Source organism: Cryptotermes secundus, unplaced genomic scaffold, assembly GCF_002891405.2.
Source record: "Cryptotermes secundus unplaced genomic scaffold, Csec_1.0 scaffold1379, whole genome shotgun sequence".
In the NCBI taxonomy this organism is placed as follows: Eukaryota; Metazoa; Arthropoda; class Insecta; order Blattodea; family Kalotermitidae; genus Cryptotermes; species Cryptotermes secundus.
Genome location: NW_019718634.1, coordinates 530,134 through 555,147, shown reverse-complemented (window position 1 = coordinate 555,147; position 25,014 = coordinate 530,134). Strand labels below are relative to the sequence as shown.

The 25,014-nt window shown below is 44.2% G+C and overlaps 2 protein-coding genes across 5 annotated transcripts in view; one reads left to right on the top strand and one right to left on the bottom strand.

Annotated features, from left to right (window-relative positions):
* LOC111863345 (cell adhesion molecule 3) overlaps nt 1-11,601 on the top strand; it is a 30,250-nt gene extending 18,649 nt beyond the window's left edge. For 2 of the 3 annotated variants that reach the window (XM_023849603.2, XM_023849595.2), the window contains exons 4-7: nt 2,212-2,347; nt 5,621-5,754; nt 7,376-7,580; nt 10,593-11,601. In XM_023849603.2, coding sequence (XP_023705371.1) covers nt 2,212-2,347; nt 5,621-5,754; nt 7,376-7,580; nt 10,593-10,675 — 558 coding nt within the window. In that variant the 3' untranslated portion in view covers nt 10,676-11,601. The remainder of the gene's footprint in view (nt 1-2,211; nt 2,348-5,620; nt 5,755-7,375; nt 7,581-10,592) is intronic. The other variant, XM_033751124.1, reaches the window with a different exon arrangement.
* Nucleotides 1-25,014, bottom strand: part of LOC111863323 (cytochrome P450 4C1) — a 222,376-nt gene that overhangs the window by 56,490 nt on the left and 140,872 nt on the right. The gene's annotated exons all lie outside the window — the stretch shown is intronic.

Below are 25,014 nucleotides of genomic sequence, written 5' to 3'. Positions count from 1 at the left end.
GCCCGTCAACATCACGTTTCGCAGAAATCCTTCTGTTCCCCTACGCATTGCTAAATGCCTAATTAGGTGCAATTTGCCCAGAGCGGCACTGTGCACATTTCACAAGATGCTTTCCCTGCCGTCCAAAGAACAGATTTCATTTTAAAAACCTTGCAGATCTTAAAAATAAAATTGTGTGCATTGATACACCTTAGGAGTACTCGTTAGCCGAGCTGCAGGGCGTCTAGTTCACTCTGGGGTTTTAGGAGGTTCTGATTTTTAATTACAGAGTGAATTTGAAAAGAGGGTGCTGTGAAGAATATTTGGACCCAAGATGGCACTACATAACAAGAGACTGAGTAAAATTTGTATAACTTGTACTTTTCGCCAAATGTAATTAAAATGGTCAAACTGCATAATGAGGAGCTTCATAGCTTGTACTCTTCTCCAAGTATAATTAGAAAGATCAAGTCAAGGAGGATGGGATGGGAAGGGCATGTAGAACCAAAAGGAGAGGAATGAATATAGGATACTGGTCGGAAAGCCAGAAGGAAAGAGACTACTAGGAAGATCATAACGTAGGTGGGTGGACAATATTAAAATGGATCTTAGAGAGATAGGATGGAATGGTATGGATTGGGTAGATCTGGCTCAGGATAGGGACCAGTGGAGCGCTCTTGTGAACACGGTAATGAACCTTAGTGTTCTATAAAATGTTGTGAAGTTCTTGTGTATGCCCAATTGGCGGCTTCTCAAGAAGGGTTCGGCTCCAAGAGTGAGCAATTAGAATGATCAAGACCAGGAATGAGATGGGGAGGTTATATAGCACGCATGACAGCTATAAGAAATGCCATAAAGAGAAATATCACTAGGAACACGTATAATAATACTAAATAATATTAAAATGCATCCTTGAACGTTCGGTTTCAGTAAAATATTGGGAAATTCTTGAGTAACTGAGCGACTGGTAGCGAAGAACTCGACTCCACAGAGCTTGTTCCTTATATCTGCCTAAACATTACACATATTAAAGAAATTCACCCAAATGTACGAGTACGTATAAGGGTTAAGAGAATATGGCCTGGCAGAAGAGTTCGAGTGACTTTTGGGACAGCCACGGACTGTACCACTGGGAGCCCGGTTATATCGAGGCTTCACTTTACATTCTTCAGTCCCAGTGCATCAGCCACGGCCTTTACAACATTCGGCAGCAAATAACTTAAGCAGATGGGAAAGCGTCGTTGCATACCCGAAGAATAAATACAATAATTATCGACATTTCGATTGGAATGGATTCATCCGGCTCACTATAACGCCGACTAGTGGGCTCATGTAACCATAGTAATGAATTTTTAGGTTCCATATCATACTGCAGCGTGTAAAGCCGTTGCCATGCAACGACCGCGAGATGGGCGGCTGTAACAGGGCCGTTTCTGGGCAATGACTAGGTAAACACGTTCCCGTTGCTAGACATCAGATTCTTAATAATGCAACAGTTGGACAACAATGAAACAGCTGTGTTTTCTACGTGGTCCGTGCCGACTGGTTATAAGCGAGAGAAAGTTAGAGATTAGTTCTGTACAGGAGTCTTGAATTCAGGCCGGAACCAGAGGAATAGCCATTGTGGGAACCGTTACCAGGAAACGTCTAGTAATTGACTGAGAACACTAAACTGTGTGCTCTAGTGAACTGTAAAGTGCGGAAATAGCAATAGTGTTATAGTTACTTGTAGCTGCAACTTGTAAGTGGTCAATAAACCCAATATCCAGTCCAAAACCTTGTCTATAATCACACGTCCTACACGTGAAAATACCTAGAATATTTATTTAAATAAATTAATTATTAACAGTTGTGTCTGATCAATGTGCAGGATTCATACCCTGTTCTGCCACTTTATCCCACGAAAGTGAGAATGAATGTACAGTCAGTGTATTTAGACCTGGCTTCTGGGGTACGAGTTAGAAGCACGGAAAGGATTAGCGGGGCAGTGGCTGCAGCTGAACTGCGACAAACATAGAGGGTGACACACTGTAACTAATGCCCTGTTATAACTTGTACACACACTACATTCTACATAATGATTCAAAATTATTGTCGGGGTTTCCCTGGCCTATAAACGGAAATCCCGATAATTTGGAATCACACTGCACTGCGCATTCTGTTGAGAGTGGCCAGGCATAAGAAGACGCACGGTACATAGACTGAACTCAGATGTGCCTCCCTGTTTTGCAGCATCACCAGTCCGACGGACAGCAAGTTCTCTTGAAAAACGTGAACCTCAAAGCCAGCGGCAAGTACAGATGTGAGGTTTCCGCTGAGGCACCATCATTCACGTCGGTACACGGCGAAGGACGAATGGAGGTTGTCGGTACGTCACATTTATTTATTTGTCATTAGTGCCCCGACGACTCAGTCGGTATAGCGAGCAGACTATTGGATGGACGATCGAGAAGCCGGGGTAACATTGCCGGCAGGGACAAGATTTTTCTTTTCCTCAGCGTCTAGCCCGGCTTTGGGGCCTACCCAGCCTCCCCTCCAGTGGGTACCGGGGGCCCTTTACCGGGGACCTTTCACCGGTACAACACCTGGGGCAATAATCCGACCGCTCACCTCTATCTAGTACTGAAGTTAAGAATGTTGGGAGCTCTACTTCCATTCCCCAATACGCACTCACAAAGTTGCGTAAAAAGGTAACGCTTGTGATTTGCGTTTAGGAGATGCCCGGCTCGAATCTCTGGAGGGACACCAGCTATCCCGATTTCGTTGTTTTCCTCGGCCTCTCCAGGCATCTGCGAGATATAGCGGCTTGAAGTAGACCACGACCGCTTCAGTTCATATCTTTTTCAACTTATTATTCAGTAACCATCCGCTCATTCGGGGGGCGCGCGTCAGCGTAGTTGGTTGAGGCACTATGCTACAAGCCGGAATGTCACGGGTTCGAGTCCTGATGAGGTGGATTTTTCAATTTCCTTCCAGCTGCACTATGGCCCTGGGGTCGACTCAGCCGCTAACAGAAATGAGTACCAGGAACTTCCTGGGGGGAAAAGGGCGGCCGGGGTGTAAGGCTGACAACCTCTCTTTATTGCTAGTGGGGTGGGACTAAGTCCCTTGTACTGCGGCAACTTCTGGCCTATTGTGCCAGCCCCAGATGATAGGTGAGGGTGATTGTGGAGCAATTGGTGGAATGAAGATTGGCAGGGGAAACCGAAGTACTCGGAGAAAACCCGGCCCAGCGCCACTTTGTCCACCACAAATCCCACTTGACCAGACCCCGGGATCGAACCCGGGCCGCCGCGATGGGAAGCCAGCGACTAACTGCTTGAGCTATGGGGCGGCTAAGGCTGACAACCTTACCGTCATCTTTGAACCGATTGTCTAGAGAAAATGTGGGAGCCTCGACGTCTCACAACCCTATGGGCCTCCACGGCCTGTTACAGGGATAGCTTTACCTTTATCCACTCATTCAACGTTTCATAAAAGTAGTTACAGTGTCGTTAAATTAATTGCGAAGTAAAAGAGCCCTGAAGAAGGCAATTGATTCCTTATTTGAAGTAATTGTTGTTGTTTATTTAACATCTTTTGAAGTACCTAGACTGTACACTATTTAATGTTATTATGATTGATGAATTATATATGGGAAAGGATTTGGAAGGAAGCGGTCATTAACAGTAGAGATGCTACCCTTACTTTTGTTTGGAGGGACTGACAAAACCACAAAAATCCTCAGAATAGCTAGTGTACTGGGAGACGTGTGGGCTCTACACTCTTATCCTTGGTTCGAATCTCGGCCATGACACCGGATATTCTGACAGATTTTCTTCGTGCCTTTCCTCAGTCACTCCAGGTAAATGCCAAGATGCTATCTCGAGCCTTGAGACTCTCTTTCCACTTCATAATTCAAGTAGCGCCTACGAAGTTTTATAAACCTTTGCTTGAAGTTGAAAGTCAGAGAAAGACGAAAAAAAGACAAACTGTTCCATGGATGAAATATTAACCTCCAATGAATCTATTTTGTGGTACAGAATTACGGAGTTATACAGGGCATCTGTATTGCAAAACACGTATAACAAAGAATGGAAAAAATACACTCAAAATATGCATATTTCAATTTTGCAAATTGCTTTGCCTTCGTGTCTAACAGAGGAAATGACAATATTACATTATTAAAACAATACACGAAACAGAAAACTGTGTGGCAAAAAAATGCAAAAAAAAAAGAGAGAGAGACTAAAGTTGATGAGGAATCGTGATTAATGTTTAACTTTGTATGTAATTTACATTCAAGCCACGTTCATATTGCAAGCGCTGGTGGTAATAAAATGGCTGCCATTTTTCACACGGTTCTAAAACGTTGGGAAAAAAAAGAAAGAAAGACGCGAGCAAACCAAAGTTATGAAAGACACAGAGTACCCGGAAATTAACACCACGCCCTAAATTTTCATAGTTACAACAATCCATCATCACGTTGCCATGGTAACACATAAATACAGATTGCTGGTAATTCATTCATCTCACGTGCGCGTTCTTCATTATACGAAATGCTGAAGTCGGTCTGCCCCACGAGCGAGCGTACGTCACCACTTGCGCGCGCAACTTTACAGAAGAGAAGTCGTGTGAAAACACTGTGACATCGTCCGCTGCGTCCCACTACTCGATAAATAAGCGAGCCATCACTACGCAACGGCCCGTAACAGCAATAAACCTGTTGGGAGAGGCATTTTCCATGCTGCCCATCGCGAGGCTAATACTTCCACCGTGATCCTGCGAGTCGCAGGCGACGAAAGGGGAACCCAGTGCCCGAGGGTACAACTGGGCCATCTTGTTCCTGGGGTATATATCAACACGGGGCCCCGGCCCTCCAGGTTGGGGAAGTCTCTATTTTGAAAGTAGAATATGGTCATGAGTTCATAAGTGTCAGAAGCATAAGAAGATAACAAAATAAGATCGTCATGGCTTGGAACTGATTCGGTTAGCTTCTTCCACATTCGCTTTCTCTTTGTCCTGCAGTCTCTCCTTTCGATCCCTCCTTCCTTTATTCCTCTGTTTCTTTGGAGCCGGGATAGCTCAGTCGGTATAGCGACATCGTCCAGACCGTCTCTGGGGTCCACCCAGCGTCCTATTAAATGGGTAAAGCGACCAGGGCGTGAAGCTGACCACTCACCTCCAACTAGTGCCGAGATTAAGAAAATGTGGATCTATACAACCACTCCCCCATTCGCCTTCATGTCGTAATGTTAAGCACAGGGACAACTTTACCTTTACTTGTGTCTTTAGTTCTTTCTATTTCTATGCAATTTCAGGTTCTGTTTTCTTGCTTGTTTTCATTTTTCTATTTGCTCTTCTTTACTCCCGCCTTCCTCCCATCTTTGCCCCCTTCTGTGTTCTTATTTCCCTCCTTTCTTCCTTCTTTTGCTCTCCGTTTCTCCTTTCTTCCTTCTATTTTTCTTGTTCTTAATTTCGCCTCATTCAGCCTACCTTCCTGAAGCAGGCTTATTATTATTTCTTTATATCTTCATCTGTTTCATTCCTTCTTTCTACATCTCTCTTCCCGTCCTCTCTCTCTCTCATTATCCCTTATCCGTCTTCCTCTGTCTCGGGCCTCCTGCTTCTTCGCCTCACTGTGTCGGTGCTGTGTTCTCAGCTCTTCCGAAAGAGGGCCCGCAGATCACGGGCGAGGAGGGGATGTACCAGGTCGGTGACGTCATCAGTCTCAACTGTACGTCCGGAAAGTCATATCCGCCCGCGAGACTTCGATGGTACATCAACGGGAGACCGGTAAGTCTCGCGTCAGGCTCCTGTCCCGCCTTGAAGCACTTGGCAATGGAAATTCCGTTACGGGTGTAGAAAAGTGACTTGGTGTTAAGACGAACTCACGGGCAGTACCGCTGCTACTGTTTATACTACTGCTAATGGGAGCCGTGATAGCTCAGTCGGTATAGAGACTGACTACGGGTTGGACGACCGAGGGGTCGGAGGTCGAGTCCCGGTAGGGTCAAGAATTTTCCCTTCTCCACGTCGTCCAGACCGGCTCTGGGGTCCACCCAGTACCGGATGTTCTTTCCGGGGGGTAAAACGGCAGGGACGTGAAGCTGACCACTCACCTCCAGCTAGTGTCGAGGTCAAGAAAATGTGGATCTATACATGCATTCCCCCATACGCCTTCATGGCATAGTGCTTAATTAGTGAAGCACAGGGACAGCTTTACCTTTACCTTACTACTAGTAGTAGCAGAAGTAGTAGCAGAGAACAGTGAAAATTATTTATTGGTTTCTGGGTAATTATTTTTGATGTTGATTTCACTCTTGGGTCTTCTCATGGTGTGGATGTGGGCAGTGTTGCCAGAGTTTCAGATATATATGCAAACTCCACGCTACTCATTTATGCCGTGAAGATGGAGGCAGAAAGTACATCCGACAGCTCTTACATATAGATTGTAGCTGTGTGGATTTTGACACCGTGTAGACTTGCAGAACCGTGAAAACAGTCGCCTGCCTGTCTCAGAGTCACTTTCTCTCCCCCACCCTCCACCCTCGGGGTTTGTGACCCTGAAAAGGGCCGTTCTCGTGTTCGCCGTTTCTATTGGTCCAGGCCGGGTTTTACCACCTCGTTCGATCCCATGGATATCCCTTGCAACCTGCGTACATGAACTGAACACACCCTCTTCCTACTCGTTTCGACCCTGAAGATGGAGGCAGCATCTTCCTACGAATTCCCGACCCATAGCTACCTACGATAAGCCGAGATAGTGCAGTCGGTATAGCGACTGGCTTCAGGCTGGACGACTTAGGGGTCGGAGTTCGAATGCCCGTAGGGTCAAGAATTTTCACTTCTCCATGATGTCCAGATTGGCTCTGGGGCCCACCCAGCCTCCTATCCAATGTGTACCGGGGGGTAAAGTTGACCACTCACCTCCAACTATTGTTGAGGTCAAGAAAACGTGGATTTCTACATCCACTCCCCCGTACGCCTTCATAGCGTAGTGCTTAATTAGTTAAACACAGGGACAACTTATCTTATCTTACCTTCCAAAACTACACGGCGTCACATCCTAGTTTGAAGTTGGTTCTCACAGCGGGGACAATGAAGCTTGCTGTCTTCAATGGTCTTCAGCCTGACTGAGGTTTTTCGTGTTCTTCCTCATTCTCTCCAAGCAAATTCAGGGATCGTACCTCGATTATGCCACGAATATGTCCAAGTTCTTTTTAATTCATCATTTATCAGTCATACTAAGATCCGACGTTTCGTAATCCGCGATACTCTGAGCGTCGTTGAATAGTACACAAAGGAATAGGGACAGAACAGATCTGCCTCCATTTTGAAAACAAATATCAATGCCTATCTAGCAAACTACACGGCGTCACAGTCCAGAAAGCAGTAACGTAACTATGTGTGCCAGGTTGTTCCTGACTACAACGCGGTGGTACAACAGCACGGCCTGGTCACGTCTGTGGTGGGTCTGAGGTTCGAAGTCAGGCCGCACCATTTCTCTTCAGGTCACATGCAAATCCGTTGCGTGGCCACCATCTCCACGGATCTGGAGCAATCAGACCCCCCTGACCGCGCCCCACTCCTCGAGGACAACAGAGAGACCCTCCTGCTAGGTAGGCAACCATTTGTCCTTCATCAGCTGACTGTTCATATACTTAACAATGTAAGTGCCTGCTGAAAAATTCGATATAAAGTCTCTTCATTTTGCTACAGAAATTTCAGTACCTTCATTTCCTCCCCTCCTTTCTTCCATCATCATTTCCAGTACCTTTTATTTCTCCGTCCCCTTTCCTTCCTCCCTCTCCTTTACCTGAAATATTTTAAGTAAATACCGTTCAAAACTACAGTACCTTTTATTTGTCCGTCCCCTTTCCTTCCTCCCTCTCCTTTACCTTAAAAATTTTAAGTAAATACCGTTCAAAATTCCAGTATCTTTTATTTGTCCGTCTCTTTTCCTTCAACCCTCTCCTTTACCTTAAACATTTTAAGTAAATAGCGTTCAAAATTCCAGTACCCTTTATTTGTCCGTCCCCTTTCCTTCCTCCCTCTCCTTTACCTTAAAAATTTTAAGTAAATAGCGTTCAAAATTCCAGTACCTTTTATTTGTCCGTCCCCTTTCCTTCCTCCCTCTCCTTTACCTTAAACATTTTAAGTAAATACCGTTCAAAATTCCAGTACCTTTTATTTGTTCGTCCCCTTTCCTTCATCCCTCTCCTTTACTTTAAGAATTTTAAGTAAATACCGTTCAAAATACTCCTTGATTCGCTGCTCACTTCTATTATTTTTATAAAACACATTGTGTTAGGTCAGTTTCGCTTTCCGTTTCCGTGGACACAACGGGATGACGTGATAAGGACAAACCGAAAAATATTGCCTTATTTGGGCTAATTAATTGCACAATGATTTACTTACGGTACATTTTACTACACTTGCAGTATCTCAGGGCGCACAGCGTTGAGAGATTGGATGACGGTGAATAATGAATTTGAGGGGATCTGAAAGGCGGCTGTCGCGACTGAGGTGAGGTGCGATTTGTTTTTTTCTGGAGGAACAGGGGTAACCAAGATAACCATGTTAAGATGGGCGACGTGACGAGTGAGATTCGAGCCGGAAACCTTTCCAAAACAAGTCAGAAAAGTTAACATTTGAGTCTCGGTTTAACTAGGCAACAAACTAAATCCATGATGCATGTTCCTTGGCAAGAAAAATGTTGAATTCTCAGCATATTACGGAACCAGAAAATTCATTACCGTATTTACCGTTGCCCGTCATTGGTCCCTAACTTATAGAGGACGAATCTACTCAGGTACATCCACACTTTATTTTCAACGTACTTCCCTTATTTTCAAAAAATAAATGTATGCTTATGAGATCACCCTGCTGTCTGTATGCCTCCCCCCCCCTTAATTTTTGTTAGGAGGTTTAAGATATCGCCTTATTCTCTGTGTCTGTGTGCCACCCCATAATTTGTATTTTATTTATTACAATGCCTTGCTGTTTCTGTGTGTCCCCTAATTTTTGTTAGGAGGCTTATGGAATAACCTTGCTCTGTGTGTTTCCCCAATTTTTTTTTCGTTTTCTGTTGAGTCCGTGTCGTATAAAAGGGAAGTAGGAGATTAGTCCTCCCAAAACTTTTAGCATTTTAACTGACTACCTCATTTTCCTGTGTGCGAAATTTCAAAATTAGACAACGCGTGGTTGCCTTAGAAAATCTGATGAAATTACGAATAACAATGTGAAGATAGGAGTTTACCAGCTGCCCTTAACGAACCCAACATCTGACATCTGACGCCGAGAGCACTGGGTTCGCCATGGCGCCGTCAGACTGCACTTACAGCGGGATTGAGTCTGAGTTATTGATGGCTTGGGAGTCTCACAGGGGCTTAAGTCAGGCTTCCTCCCCGTGTACAGGTCTTACAAAACCCAACCCTTATTTACCGCCCCTAACTAAGCTCCCCATGTTATTAACCCCACTTACTCATTCTCAAAATACTGTGTTTCAACCATCCACACACAAACGTGCCTACGTATACACTAGCTGAAACATCTCTGAGGTTGCGTCATCATCAGGTAGTGACGTTTATTGTTACGTCATCATTATAAAGTTTGCGAAATTTTATTAGGGTCTGTTACTTAACGAAGCTGCAAGCATCGATGTTATGTAGCACCGATAATAGAATGATTAATGAACGCGCAACAATTTCATGGAATGAGAATCGGTAGGAGAAATTTCGTCCCAGTGCCATTTTGTCCACCACACGTCCCACATAATGACCTGGGATCGAACCTAGGCCTCTGCGATGGGAAGCCGAACTATGGCTTATAAAAAAATTCTATTTTCAACACACGATAACAAAAATACCCCATACCGGAGATCTCGTAGAACACATGGGAATTTTTCTTCCGTAAGGTTGCTTACTAGAGGTGTGACGTACCCTCAGAGATGTTTTGGACAGACAATGTAATCATACCACATACAGAGTCAGGATTCAGACCTGCATATAATCAAAATGGACTATAATTTACAAGTACAAGGACATTCTTTACAAATTTAGGATTCTCAGGCCAAGCTGTAACGCTTGTGGCCTGTATTTAGGAGGCAACCAGCTCGAAACAACGCAGGGACATCAAATATCATGAAAGTTCCTTTTGGTTGCCATTTTCCTCAGTCTTTCCGGCAAACACAGGAACAGCATTCCTGACGATGTCATTGTATTTTTCAATTGACCTAATCCTTCCAGCTGCACTTTGGGCCCGGGTTCGACTCAGCCTCTAATAGAAACGAGTACCAGGAATCTTCCTGGGGTAAAGCGCGGTCGGCGCGTAAGGCTGACATCCTCATCATCATCTGTGAGCCGATTGTCTGCAAAATGTGGGAGCCTCGACGTCTCACAACCCTATGGGCCTCCACGGCCTGTTACAGGGATAGCTTTACCTTTTTACTTTTACGCACAGTGTCCAACTCATTAATGGTCTTACTATTCGGCACAAAAATATGAGTCTATACGAATGATAAATCTGATAATTTCCATAGACTATAAAGATTAACCTTTAAAACCTCAGATGCGATTAATTTATCCACAAATTTATTGTAACACACATTGTAATCCCTCATTCTGTTGCAGTTAAAGGTGGAGCTGGTAGGTGGCGATGCTGTACTGTCACCACGCTACTGCTGACATCTATCGCAACTTGGCTCATCACATGATGTGGAATTTTAAAAGTTTAACAATTGCCATCTGTGAACCAATATCCGTTTTAAATACGGAAAAAAAAGTTTAAAACTGCAAGTATGGCGTTCTTACTTCTTAAAACGCGAAGGAACTGCTGTGTTTTTATGAATATCACTTAGAAGTGAGTGGATATTGCGATTTCATGATTGAGAAAAACAATTTAATGGACGTTTCGTACACAGAAACAAACGACTGTAAGAATGAAAGCGAAATAATGTTTAATGCATAATGAAAAGTTATTAATGAGTGAACATCTCAGATATAAAAGTTAGTGAATATATCAGACATTAATTAGAAATACATAAACAAACTTACTTTTACACTGACTGAAAAATAACTTGTGAAACTGTACAGATGTGATACCACGCGTATTTATGATTATAAAAAAAGGATGGTCTCATGTTATTACTTGGCGACTGGACACTTCGACGTGCAGACACTCTTCGCTTTACGTAATTTCTCTCATAAGGACTTCAGTCATTTCGCCTTACACTCTGCTCTGGTGCACAACTTTCTTAAAAATTTAGTAATTTTATTGTTATTATTATAGCATAATATAATAAGTTTCCTACGATCGTATGTTTTCATTTCTGGAATTAAAATGGAATATTTCTTTTGTTTTGTTTTTTTTTATTTTATGGTCGTTCGGGAAATTAACACCGAATTATAACGCTATGATAAGCAGATATTCGTAAGAGCTAGGACTGTCTGTACTCTCATGTGATGGTTGAACCCATTTGTGTACTTTATACTGTTAAAAGATGTTGTGCTTTATTTCAGAAGACCTTTATTACTCTACGTATGGTTTGTATCATTTAAAAGACACAAGTTTTCTATCTTGAGCTGAGAATATTAATATACACATCACATCCGTTTCAACTTCCTTGTAAATAGTAAAAACTGTGAAAATATGTATTCACTTCAATAATATTACTATATTCTCGGAGGTAACGTTATGTATTCTAGTAGAACTATGCCGACGTTTCGGGCGGAAGTACTGTATCCATCTTCAAGATAAAAGTTTAAGCAAAGCAAACCTACTTCAGATATCGGCGTGTAAAGGAACCCCGAGAAAACCAACAGGAGCAAGAAAAAGTAATTAGTGTACCTTTGTCCTATTGTATATCAGATTGTTAACGCTTGCCGAAACGTCCGAGATATTCTACAGGGCTTCACGGCGGCATATCACGAAATACTCTACCGTTGATAATCACCGCTGTGACGTCAGATCCGGTATGTTCCACTTGACTTTCTTATGCAGAATGTGCAAGGGACACGATACAATGAACTTGCGGTAACTCACGTAACCAGCAAAGTGCCGGGACTTAGAGACTAAGTATGTGATACTGTGCTGCTTGGTCTGGGCTATAGCACAATTCAGAAAGCGGTGATAGATCGGTATGGGACAATGGTGGAATGATGATTAGCAGGGAAAACCCGAAGGAACTCGGAGATGGACGTACTCCAGCACGACTTCGCTCACCACGGATCTCACACGAAGTCACGAGTTATAAGTCTCGGTGTAAAGTTGTTCTTGTGTCTGTGGGTGAAGTGGAGGTAAGACACCAAGCATGCTTAACCTCGTCAGTTTCACGATATAACTTCAGAAAAGGAGGGGGGAAATAAAGAAAATAAGGACAAACAATAAAATAACTGAACCCCAAAATATTCTGTTATTTATTTTAGGATTCTTTCAGTATCTCAGATTATGGTAAGGTAAAACTATTCTTGTAACGAGCCACTGAGGCCTGTAGGGTTGTGAGACGTCGAAGCTACACCGGCAGCCCTTGCAGCATGATTGTATAACGGTGATTTGCACAGGATCTGAAAGCAAGCGATCGTGGCCGATGTTAAGATAACTTGCCTGCATTTGGCTTGGGGAACAGAGTCAAACCTTAGGAGAGCTCGGGTTCCGCCCGAGATTCGAAGTGAGGACCGCCCGCATACGTGTGAAGAGATCTACCGCTACACCAACAGGTTTTGTGTTTATCTAGACGCGTTAAATTAGTCAGAGGTCGTGGTTTGTTTATTGGCTGGTAAATTGCTGCTGGTCTTCGTCAGCACAGTCATTCTTGGTTGCGAGTCCCGACTCTGGGAGTCGTGTGACTAATCTGTATTATTTCTGAGTTGTGACGCCGTGTAGCCTTGTCGGCGGATAGCGACGTTATAAAGAGCAGGTTGAAACGTGTATGGTGAGGAACTGCATCCGTTTGTCAGGAGATTGCAAAGAATTTTGTTATTTAGACTCAGGCTATATTGTGAGTAGATCTCGTGGAGGATTAAGAGAAAGGAAAAAGCGCTTAAGGGCCAACAGCATTTCCTCATCACAGGCAGGAAATGTGATAATGAGAAGCGAGGAAATCCGGCTCTTCACAGAGCCAGTAATACTGTTTATCGCGATAGGACAGAATTCAAAATTACGATAAGAAAGGCTATTTTTAGGGCCAAAAATATTTTATCGTCGAGGGAAGGAAAGCGACCCTGTTTAGGGCCAACAACACTGTTCATTGTGACAGGAACGGAAACTGCGGGAGAATACGGCCCTTTTCAGGGCCAACAACATTGTTCATTGTCACAGGATCGGAAACTGTGGGAGAATACGGCCCTTCTCAGGGCCAGCAACATTGTTTATTGTCACAGGAGCGGAAACGGTGGGAGAATACGGCCCTTCTCAGGGCCAAGATTGTTCATTGTCACAGGAGCGGAAACGGTGGGAGAATACGGCCCTTCTCAGGGCCAAGATTGTTCATTGTCACAGGAGCGGAAACGGTGGGAGAATACGGCCCTTCTCAGGGCCAAGATTGTTCATTGTCACAGGAGCGGAAACGGTGGGAGAATACGGCCCTTCTCAGGGCCAACAACATTTTTCATTGTCACAGGAGTGGAAACTGTGGGAGAATACGGCCCTTTTCAGGGCCAACAAAATTGTTTTCGCTATATGAAAGAGAAATGAACAGGGCAATTGAGACACGAGAAAAGATTTCAGTGTTTAATATCTCTACATGAACAGTCCGTTCTTTTGCACACTAATCAAACGTAACAATATCCCATTACTTCTATTTCCAAGACAATCAGATTTTCTTTTACAGTTATTTTCTTAAATGAGATTCAACTGTAGGCCCAAGTTTCTCTGCCCTCTAAGAACAAAATTACTTAATTTTCCTTCCTTTAAAAAGATGGGGGGGTAGAAAAAAGAATTTAGAACCTTCAGGAAGTTTTAACCGCTTCCAGAATCAGAGAAGTCACCGCATGCGGCTTCAGAAAAGGAAAGTGGAAACTTTTCTGGGTCCTTGGGCAGTCATTAATCCACTTCAAGCGGCCCTTCGCTTTCCTCCACAGTTTCAGGGAACAGACCACAACACAGCTGAGCACTCCAGGCGATAAATATTAATATTTATACTCCCCCTTTCCTTACCCAAATGCTTTTGTGAAGTTTCAAGATTGTGTGCATACACAGGGCCAAAATACTGTCACGTATGAGGGGCGCCGTGACTAATAACAACGGGTTCTGGATTCGATGATTGGATTTATTGTCACTTCGATTAGTGTCACAACCAATTACAACAGCTCACAATCAATGACTGCTTAAACCCCCGCTAATCCGGTCGCAGTTAATCCGAATCGAGATATTGAAAAATTCTGTTCACAGTTGAGTACGTACTTTAAGAGACACGTGGCATTCAGGAAGGCAGATGAGTCACTTGTCTGTTCAGACAGAACTTGAGACAGTTTCTTCAAACCTGCATTGTTACGTTCAGAAACAAGTGCAACTGAGTCTTTATCGATGAATACATGTACTGTCTTTTTATAGTTTTTAAATGAAGGCTGTACAGCGATATTTTGTTATTTATTTTCATCAGCAATAATTATATCATTAAAATTTTCTATTTATTTGGGTTCTAAGTTTTTGTGTCTTTTAGAGTTACCTGTTGCTTCATCAATCCGAATGACCTCTCTCCTACCAATTAGTCCGGATTAGTGAAGGTTAACTTACTTGCTTATAGACGTCATAGCTGAAATTGCGTTTCATTTTCCAAATATTTCAAACATTTCCTTATAAGCGCAAAGGTCTATGCTAGGGAACGGTATTCGGTTTAAAATACTGTTCTCCCTGTAGGGCACATCTCACCTTGCCGGTGAAGTATCAGCGTTCATTTCTCTTACGTAAAAGTCGGCGCATTTGTAAGTGAGCGCGTGAAAAGAGGAACTGCAGTAACTTTACGTGCGTGTACGAACTACGCACATTTCTCAACGCAAAATGGCTGCTTGCGTTCCGGAAAGGAAACGCGGTAAAGAAGACGGAAAAACTTCGGAGTGACGAAGCAGAGGGTTAAAAAGTAAAAATAGACTTACTTAACGCTTGTGTTTGGCCACAAATTCACCCTACTTGTCTTCCGCCCTAAATGTCACCCCCTCAGTTCCTTATAAACCTTCATCTCTTTCTTACCCCCATGATTCCTTTTTTTTCCTGACTCGGTTAAGTTTGGAAAGGTGGTTGAATAGTGGAAAAGCTACGAAAGGGAGAGCAGAGGGGTTGGGGTGGGGGTGAGAAGGAAATCACGATTATCTGAACCGGAGCAGACTGGGATAGGACCGAGCGTCCTCAGGCGGTTTGAAAATTACACCGAAAATTCTTTTACCTTCTGCCTCCAATTTCCCCTTCACACACACATACCACAGACGAAAATAAGAAATTCCCTGACTTTTCTTTATGCTCAGGTTTTTTTTAACATTCCCTCCAGGGAGGACGGCAGAAAGATGAGGAAGGAAGAAAAAAAGAACGGAGAACAGTAGCAGAGTAAGCCGGGGTGGAATTCCGATAAGCTCTGAAATATAATCAAATTGAAGTCGGTCCGCTGTTCTTGAAGAAATGGCATATTGCTTTAACATGATATTCCCTTCGCCTCCCGCCATGTTCAGCGTGACAATGTTGTCCTTCATCTTGAACTACAGGGAAGTGTTATATGTAGAGAGCAACATATTCTCCGCCGAGAGGACGGGTCTGTCATTTACAATTGCTGCTGGCCTCGCCAGCACAGTCCCGCTGGACTCATGACGACAGTCTTACTGTCTCACATTCGAGAGCCCCCCAACCGGCATTGCCGGTTCTCACAGTCTCTTCGCTTGCGGATTTCTTATATTTTTCCTTCTACTCTGAAGATGGAGGCGATACGTTCCTCCGAAACGTCAGTTAACACCACATATACACGGTGCCAAATCCCAGAAGACTGCTTTCTTCATAGTCGCCGCCGTGAAAGCCTCAAATCTTACAAACTTTTATTGTATTATAAAAATGCAGCCGTATTATAAAAAGTTAAACAGTTCTGTCCAGTGTGACTGGTGAAGATTTTCTTTTTATTTCAATTCTTCATGCCCTTACATGTTTCGGTCTCTTAGAGACCTTCATCAGAGCGACATCAATACAGTTGGCAGCTACTATTACAGTATATATTCTGAGTGTTAAAATATACATATAATGTTCATACTAGCCCTTGTCGCGGCCGAGATTCGAACCCAACACATCCACATACAAGTCTAGACAGTCAGCGCTACACTAACCCGCTCGGATCTTGTGGCGTATGACGCCGTGTGACATGCTGTGGAAACAAATAATTCAGTGGGCGATAAAGTGTTTTAACGTCCAGCTCCCCTTTACACGGCCAGGTGGGTTAACATGTCAATGATAAATCACCCTTCATCCCAGGGTGGAGCCGCCCCGTGGACTCTAAATTGAATGTTTATATAATTGATTGGGAAGAAACAGCGCGCTTCTCTGTTCATCTGTCTCTGACAAGCGGCTTATCTGGATGGGCAGGTCACGCGCGGCCTGATAAGCATTCTAAACAACTGACATAAGCTCACCCCAGTGGCTCACTTACTTAAGAATTTCCCAACAGTTTATGCGGCCCCAAAATGCAATACCGTGCTCACAAGAGCCCTCCGCTGTTCCCTATCCTGAGCCAGTTCAGTCCAGACAAAATTACCCCATTACCTCCTTCCAAGATCTATTTTAATATTAGCCTCTCATGTCCTTCTAGGCCTTCATAGTGGTCTCTTTCCTTGTGGCTTTACCACCAAAACCCATATGCATACATTTCCTCCCGCATGTGTGCTACATGTCCTGTATCGACTTGATCATTCTAATTATATTTATTGGAGAGTACAAGTTATGAAGCTCCTCATTATGCAGTTTTGTTCAGCCTCCCGTCACTTAATCCCTCTTTCTTTTTTTTCTTTGGCACTACAACCCCAGTGGGCCTAGGCCTACCTCCATGAAACTCTCCGTTTCACTTCGGTTTTTCTAGATCTTACACATTCGGTAGGACTCCTTGGGCGGGTAATTAGCTCGTCGCAAGGCCTCTACCTGTAGACAAACACAGAAAAACGCACACAAACATCCATGCCCTGAGAGGGATTCGAATCCACGATCCCGGCTTCCGAGCGAGCGAAGACAGTGCATGACTTAGACCGCTCGGCTGCCGTGACCGGCCTTCATCCCTCTTAGGTCCAAATATTCTCCTCAGCGCCTGTTCTCAAACACCCTCAGTCTATGTTGATCATCTACGAGTATTTCAACATTCTGCGCGCACAGTGCATTTAAGAATTTAGTTTGAATCTCACAAATAAATAAATAAATAACTCCCTCAGTCTGTAACCAGCCAAGTGCCGGGTCAGAGATGTAGCCCCAACTTAAAGACGAGGATATGATAATGTGCTGCGTGGTCAGGACTATCGCACACCTCAGTGGATAGTGATAGAGAGGTATGAATCAATGGTGGAATGGTGACTAGTAGGGTAAAAACGAAGACGACTGGAAATAATACTACTGCAGTGTCAATTCGACCACCACCAATTTCATATAAATTCATCGAGGATTATACCCGGGCCTCCGCGTCTTACCACCTGAGCTAAGCACAGCTCACGTCTATAAGAGCATTAACGGAGTGGAGCTTGTCATGGAGGAGTGTTTCCTGTGAGGTACGAACTGAACTCTTATATATTATTTAGATGGCATTCGCGTATCAATACAGCAGGTACGGGGGCACGCGGTAGCGGTAGCACTGTGCTACAAGCCGGAAGGCCGAGGGTTCTAGTCCCGATGAGTTCACTTGATGTTTCAATTGACCTAGTCATTCCAGCCGCACTATGACCGTGAGGTCGACTCAGCCCCTAACAGCAGTGAGTACTGGACGGTGTATAAGGCTGACAACCTCACCGCCATCTGTGAGCCGATTGTCTAGAACATGTGGGAGCTTCGACGTCTCACAGCCCTATGGACCTCCACGGCTTTACCTTTAATAGAGCACATGCAGTATGTTACGGAGTGTCTCATATCGTTCTGTTTGCCGCTGTGCTGGCTAGAAGTCAGGGTCCATCCGGAGGGACAAAAACAGTGCAGTCTCTTTGTGCAATCACCGATTCTACTGCAACTGGTTTAGAATGGGCTGGAATTTAGTTTGCACGGAAATCACATACGAGTACCCACAAACTGACAAATATAACTACAGACCCTTTGGCCCTACAGCCCCCAATTTGGGCCTTTGCCTACCTCCATGAAACTCCCCGTTTCACTTCGGTTTACTACATCTTAGATATTCTGTAGGGCTCCTTGTGGGGGTGATCAGTTCATCACAAGGTCTCTCCACCTGTATACAAACACAGAAAAACGCACATATACCATACACCCATGCCCTGAGTGGGATTCGAACCCACGATCCCTGTTTCCGAGCGAGCGAAGACAGTGCATGCCTTAGACCGCTCGGCTACCGTGACCGGGCAAATACAAACCCTGCCATGCTTAATATTATTTTATATAGGCGGATCCGCACGATAGAGGTGTAAAGTTGTAATTCTGCTTAATTTGTTAAACACTAAGCCATGATGACCAACAAACCATAATGGAATAAAATTAATAGATTTTGCAGAAAGTAAGAACTTCATTATCAGCTCTACATACTTCCCGCACAAAAATATACATACAAGGACACGGGCAGCACCGGATGGGCTGACCTTCAATCAAACAGATCATGTCCTCATAGAGAAGCGATTTGCGACGAATATCCTGGACGTAAGAACATTAAGAGGGGCCAACTCTGATAGTGATCGTTACTTAGTACAGGTCAAATATAGATGTAAAAAGATGCAAAGAAGTTGATGGGCGTAAGGAACTGGAAGAGAGCAGCGCATGATAGAGAGGAATGGAGGGGCTTGATAAGGGAGGCCAAGGCCCGACATCGGGCTGTTGCGCCATAGAAGAAGCCATGATGACGTATGGATGAGTGGAGGTATAGCTCCACCTTTCTTAATTACGTCAGCATATGAATGTGAGTGGTGTCCAGTTCGTATCCCGTCGCTATATTGATTTTGGTAACGGTGACACGACCCAAAGTTTCCTACGCCACATTGCTAATAAGGGAACTCATGATATCCATCCGCAACAGAGGTATGTTCAGCCCCGAGGTTGCTTAGCAACCATGTCACGTGCACTTGGCCATCTCGCGGCACGTTTTGTACATCAGAGCAGCAAGCAGTCAGCGGCTGTCTGGCTGATATGCCGTAATGATCACCTGATTTATCACCAAAACGTTACAGATCGGGAGTAATGCTTGTGAGGGAAATGTTTTCATCTGATGCAGTTCTGTGATACATCTGAGTGGAATTTTAACTCGATATATGCAAATGGTCAGAGTTCCTAGCTACAGATCCAGAGGTCCGGGTTCGATTTCCGGGGCTACGAGATTTTCTGAGAAGTAGTGGGTCTGTAACGGTGTCCACTCAGCCTCGTGAGGATAACTGAGGAGCTATTTCAAGGAAACAGCGGCTCCGGTCTAGAAACCCGAAATTAAAGGGCCGTGGGGATTCGTTACGTTGAACACGCGACACTCTCTATCCGCAAACGTTGGCACTAATTTCGCCGACAAGGCGGCGGTAGCTCGGTCAGTATAGTTCGCTTGCGGACTAACATCACGGAGTTTATTTTTTGTATATGCAAATGGATGTCCTTTGACAGGCAGTTTCAGCATGCTGTCACATGTATGTACGGAGTGACTCTCGACGGGGTTTTGGACTGTATATTGGATTTATTGACCACTTTAGCACACAACTCGGAACTACAAGTAATTACAGCGCCATCGCTGATCTCCGTAGTTTTTAAATCACCACGGTACACATACGAGCGTTTTCCAGCCTACCGTGTCCTCACCAGCCGTTCCCTTGTAATGGCTTCTAACAATGGCTATTCCTTTGTTTCCGGGCTCAAGTCCTCTTTGAAAGACGGCTCCCTTCCAACTGCCTGTTTCCTTCATAGACTCCCGCATATAGCTGACTTGCCTGTTAAAGTTAAAGACATGTTACGACCGACGGTCAGTCAGTCAGTCAGTCAGTCTTGGTGTCGAGACCAATCTGGGGATTATGACCAGGTATTTATTACTGTTTCACAGTTTCAGTCTTGCTTTGTGGGGCCCCCCTCTCTAACGAGAGGACGGGTCTGTATTTTGTCAGAGTCACTGTCTGCAGTAGTAAGTCATTTGTCATAATGTAGAGGATATTTACATTTTACATGTTAATAAATGTATATAAAATATATACAGGACCTCTGTCAGTCCAGGCTCAGTATAGCAGATTATGCCCTATTTCTAGTAGCTTCCGCTACAACGGCATTCTAGTCATTTGAACGGTCGTATGCTTGACCGCCGCCAAGTTTAAGCCTCCTGTATGTTCCAGTTCTCCAAGTCCAAGTCACATTGCGACTGACGGTCGGTCAGTCAGCCAGTACGCCTTGGTGTTGAGCCCCATCTGCTGCTCATGACCAGATATTTATTACTGTTTGGCATTTACGGTCTTGTTTTTGTGGGGCGCCCTCTCTGACGAGAGGACGGGTCTGTCTTTTGTATATGCTGCTGGCCCTTGCCAGTGCAGTCATTCTCGGGTCTGAGTCCCTTGGGACTCGAGACCATATTTTACTGTCTCAGATTTGATACTTCCCTTTTCGTCGCCTCATACGACTCGCAGGGTCACGGTGGAGGTATTCGAACCCGCCTCCACACAGGGCTGTTCCAGCTCTTCTCTGGCCGACCGCTTATATAGCGTTGCGGTATCCTAGGAGATGTATATGTTCGCTCTTCTCCATGGATACGCCTGTTGATTCCGCAGAAACGAGCTGATTTGTGTCTCGTTCGTATCTCCGCGGAAACGTGTTTACCAACTCGTTTCCTAGAAAAGGCCTACATGTCACAACATAAATATAATCGTATACATACATACACACATACAGAGAGTATAACAATTTTAGGGGTTCAGGGGAGTTGAAAACGTGTAAATGCATAAAAATTTATTCAAATCTGTTGGTATGTTCAAAGTACACTCTCACGCTATAGAGGTCTGTAAGAGATAGAAGAAACCCACACAGCTCTTAAAAGGCACTACAGGCTAGCTTAGAGGACGACCGATGTATAACACTTGCGGCGGTGACTGGTCTTCTGTGTTGTAACGCCGTGTAGATCGGAAATTTCCCGACGTTTCGGAGGAACATATATCCTCCATCAGAGTCGAAATGTAAGCCACGCAAAAAAAAAGCAGAAGCAGGCGGTAGTCTACGCTGAAGATGAGTGTGATATATCCCTCCGAAACGTCGGGCTGTCTCTGAAGTACATGGCGTTACAACCCTAGAAGGCTACTGGATTATCGATTCATGGGAGGTGTGAAGTTATCACAAAACGGTCAGCCGGTTATGGGATTTCTAGAGAGGGTCACTAAACGATCGGCAGTTAGAGCGGGCGGTGAGGGCCAATCGATTGGCAGCAGTACACAGATGCACGCGATCATGCCATTACCATTAGCCAGTAGCTCCGTGCCCCGCCAGTGCTGCTACCTGACGGTAACACGGCGAGTTAGCAAGTATTCACAAATTGAAATTCACAGAATGGACACAGAAATGCGCTCCAGAAGATTACAGACGTTCTCAAAAAGAATATTTTCTTTCTTCCAATGTTTCTCGCTTCCTTTTCCTTCAATTCTTCCTTTCTACCCTCTCCAGGCCTTTATTATTACGGAGTATGTTACAGCACAAGCTTATCACAGCGGCCGCGCGAACATTGGGATCGTGGGTGTGAGCGTTTATTCTGTTTGTGTTGTTCTGTGTGTAGATAGCGGCATTGCGACGGGCTGATCTCCCTTCGAAGAGCTCCTTCCTACCTACCTACCACTCGGCGCTACAGACCTGGGTGAGCCTTGGTCTCCTCTACAACCAGTCTCCACAACCAATGCGTGCTGCCATAGGAATGGACCCACACATGATGACCCGAGACTGGCTGTTAGGTTTCTGAACAAAATTCCTTTCACAGGATGAGGTTGTTAGCCTCATGCCCAGCCCCCAACTTAGAGGACCAGGGTATCTCTCTTAGTCTGGACTCCACCCTTTGACCTTCCCGGCATGGGTGATCCTACCGATAGTTAAACTGCCGCCGGCATAGCTCTCCAGGTTACAGAGTCACGCAAGCCCTACCACCACGACAATGTGGAGANCTTTGGGGGGAGGGGGTGTATAGGATTAAGAAACTGAAAATGCGGCCAAGCTCCAAAGGGCTGTAAAGCTAGAGAGAGAAAAAAAAAGTGAGGTTGCAGTAAAGCTGATGCTTCACACCTGCCTTCTGTAAGTACTCGGCCAAAACACCAGCTCTCTGGACTGGTTTCGTCAATCCTTCTAGATAAATGTCGGGATAGTATCTCAAATAGGTCACGACCATTTCTTTCCAAAATCTCTTCAAGTATATCTTTACCTATCATTCATTCATCTAGTGCCGAGGTCAAGAATTGTGGAGCTATACCTCCACTCTCCCATTCCTCTACATGGTGTGGTACTTAATTAATAACGCGCAGAGACAACTTTACCTTTTTACCGTCCTTCCATTCCAGACTTAATAATTTAAGCACTAAAAATAATAATCTAATATATTTATGGATTACGTATCAGCTCAGATCTGTTTGAAAGTTTATATACTATAGTTAAATTTACTTGATCTTTTCAAGTACAGGGGTTGGATAAAATAATGGAAACACTACAGATACTGTACACATTTCCTTAATAATATGGTGTTGGACCACATTTTGCCTTTAATACGGCCGAAATCCTTCTCGGAATGGACTTGCACAAAAGATTTGAACAGTTTCTAGCGGAATTTTATACCATTCCTCTTGAAGAACATCATCAAGTTGCTTTAGAGATGTTGGAGGTGGGACCCTGCTCCTCACGCTAGTCTCCAAAACTGAGCACAGTGGTTCAAGGATTGAAATCTGGTGATTGTGCTGACCAGGGAAGATGTTGAAGTTCACCTTCATGCTCTTCAAACCATGACTGAACGATTCCAGCTATGTGAAGGGGGCACTGTAATCTTGGAAAACTGCATCGCTGTTCGGAAATAACGTCTGGACCATGGGTTGCACCCGATTACCCAACCTGTCCATGTACTCCCTTGCAGTAATTCGGCCATGAAGGTTAATAATGGGACCATCAGAACACTGTACCCTGATGTTGCTGCCCAAACCGTCACAGAACTTCCCCGTGTTGCACTGCTGGAACCAGGCATTCCGGACTGTGGGCTTCCTTGCGTGTTCTCCAAACGTAAACTCTTCCTGATATAGGGAGCAGCGTGGAGGACGACTCATCTGACCATATCATGCGCAGGTTGCTCTTGTCTGCGGTCCGGGTTTTATGGTCGTCACACCGTCGTTTGCGCATCTGAGCATTACTTTCAATGATAACAGGTTCAGCAATTGCAGCCCTACCGTGGATGTTGGATTTGTGAAGCTCACATCACGTCGAAAAATTTGTGTGGAGACAGGTTCTTCAAGATAAATATTCGGTTCTGCTCTCGTGTCACCTGTGCTGCAGTGGTCCTCTGGTTTATGCTGAGTTTCGCCCTCTGTTCCTCTTGGCTGTTGTTGTCTCCCCATGCCGACATAACCTCAGAAACTGTCGCTCTCGAGACACCTAACAGTAGCAGTGCCTGCCACAGATGCTCCAGCTAAACGCGCATCAACGGTCTGTCCCCTTTTAAAATCGGGAAAGTCTCAAATTTTCCGATTCTTTCACATATACAGTCATTCAACACAATCACCAATGCACTTACACGAGCACTACAGAGTGTAAACAAACGGAAGAAAAACATTCAATGTTGCCAACTGAAGTTCTTTCAATGTAGCCAACAATTTTTATTACTCAATTTCTCAGTGTTTCCAGTACAGTATTTTGCCTACCCCCTGTACGTCCCCTTTTCCTTCTGCTAAGTAATGCTACCAAATCGTTACTTGATTTAATTTTAGTGTTCTCAAAGTACTAGCCTTTGATCTCACCTGTAGTTCCCACTGGATATTTGGGGTGTTGTCATCAAATTAAATCCAGCGGACACCAGATCCATACTCATAACTTAGCCGGTCAGAGTCACGTGACGTTTCAAGGGGAAATAAGAGAAGAAAGTATATTTTAGTAGTCATGGCAACAAAATGCTTTCAGAATGGTCAATGAAATGAAATGATTTACGTTCTGGACACGCAATGATTAATGGGTGCACGATTTAAGTTTTCATGGCTGTAACTGTGAAGATGACGTCTTCTGGGATGTAAGGCCGTGTAGTCTGGTAGAAAGTTATCAAAGTATCGGTAGAAAATGTTGCCTGCATTTTAGGATGGATTCAGCATTAGCGATTCATTATCGTGCCCTTTCACTTCTGCTCTAATTGAATCTCTCAGGACAAAGAATTTATTTAAATATCAACTAAAATGCAGTTTCTATCGAGCTGAAAACACTATCTGCGTTACAAATATCAACGGCTTTATACTGTTTAGAAGAATTATTTCTGTGCTGAGAATCATGCAGAAGGCAGAAAGATTGCGTGTTCTACATGTAGAGCCCTTTATGCTAAATCTGGTAGTTGTATAAAGGCTTCATTTTCCTTTAATTAAACATGTTCAATTTATTATTCACATCATGAAGTCTTGGGTTAATTCCTGCGTCAGTTCATGTGAAGTTCTTGGTCGGCGAATTGGCATTGGAACAGTGTTTTTCGAGTTTCTTCGATTTTCCCCGCTAATCATCATTCCACCACTGCTCCATTCTCATATTTCACAGCCCCTGAGGTGTGTAATGGCTCTGAGCAGACAGAACATGTGTGTGGACAGAATACAGTATAAAATATCAATTAAGTTCGTATCTCAAAGGAAACACATCACATCTCCGGTACAAAGCCCAACCGGTTAATGCTGTTTAGGGAAAGAGTCGCTGTTTATTGTGAGAACCATACGGAACACACAGATACAC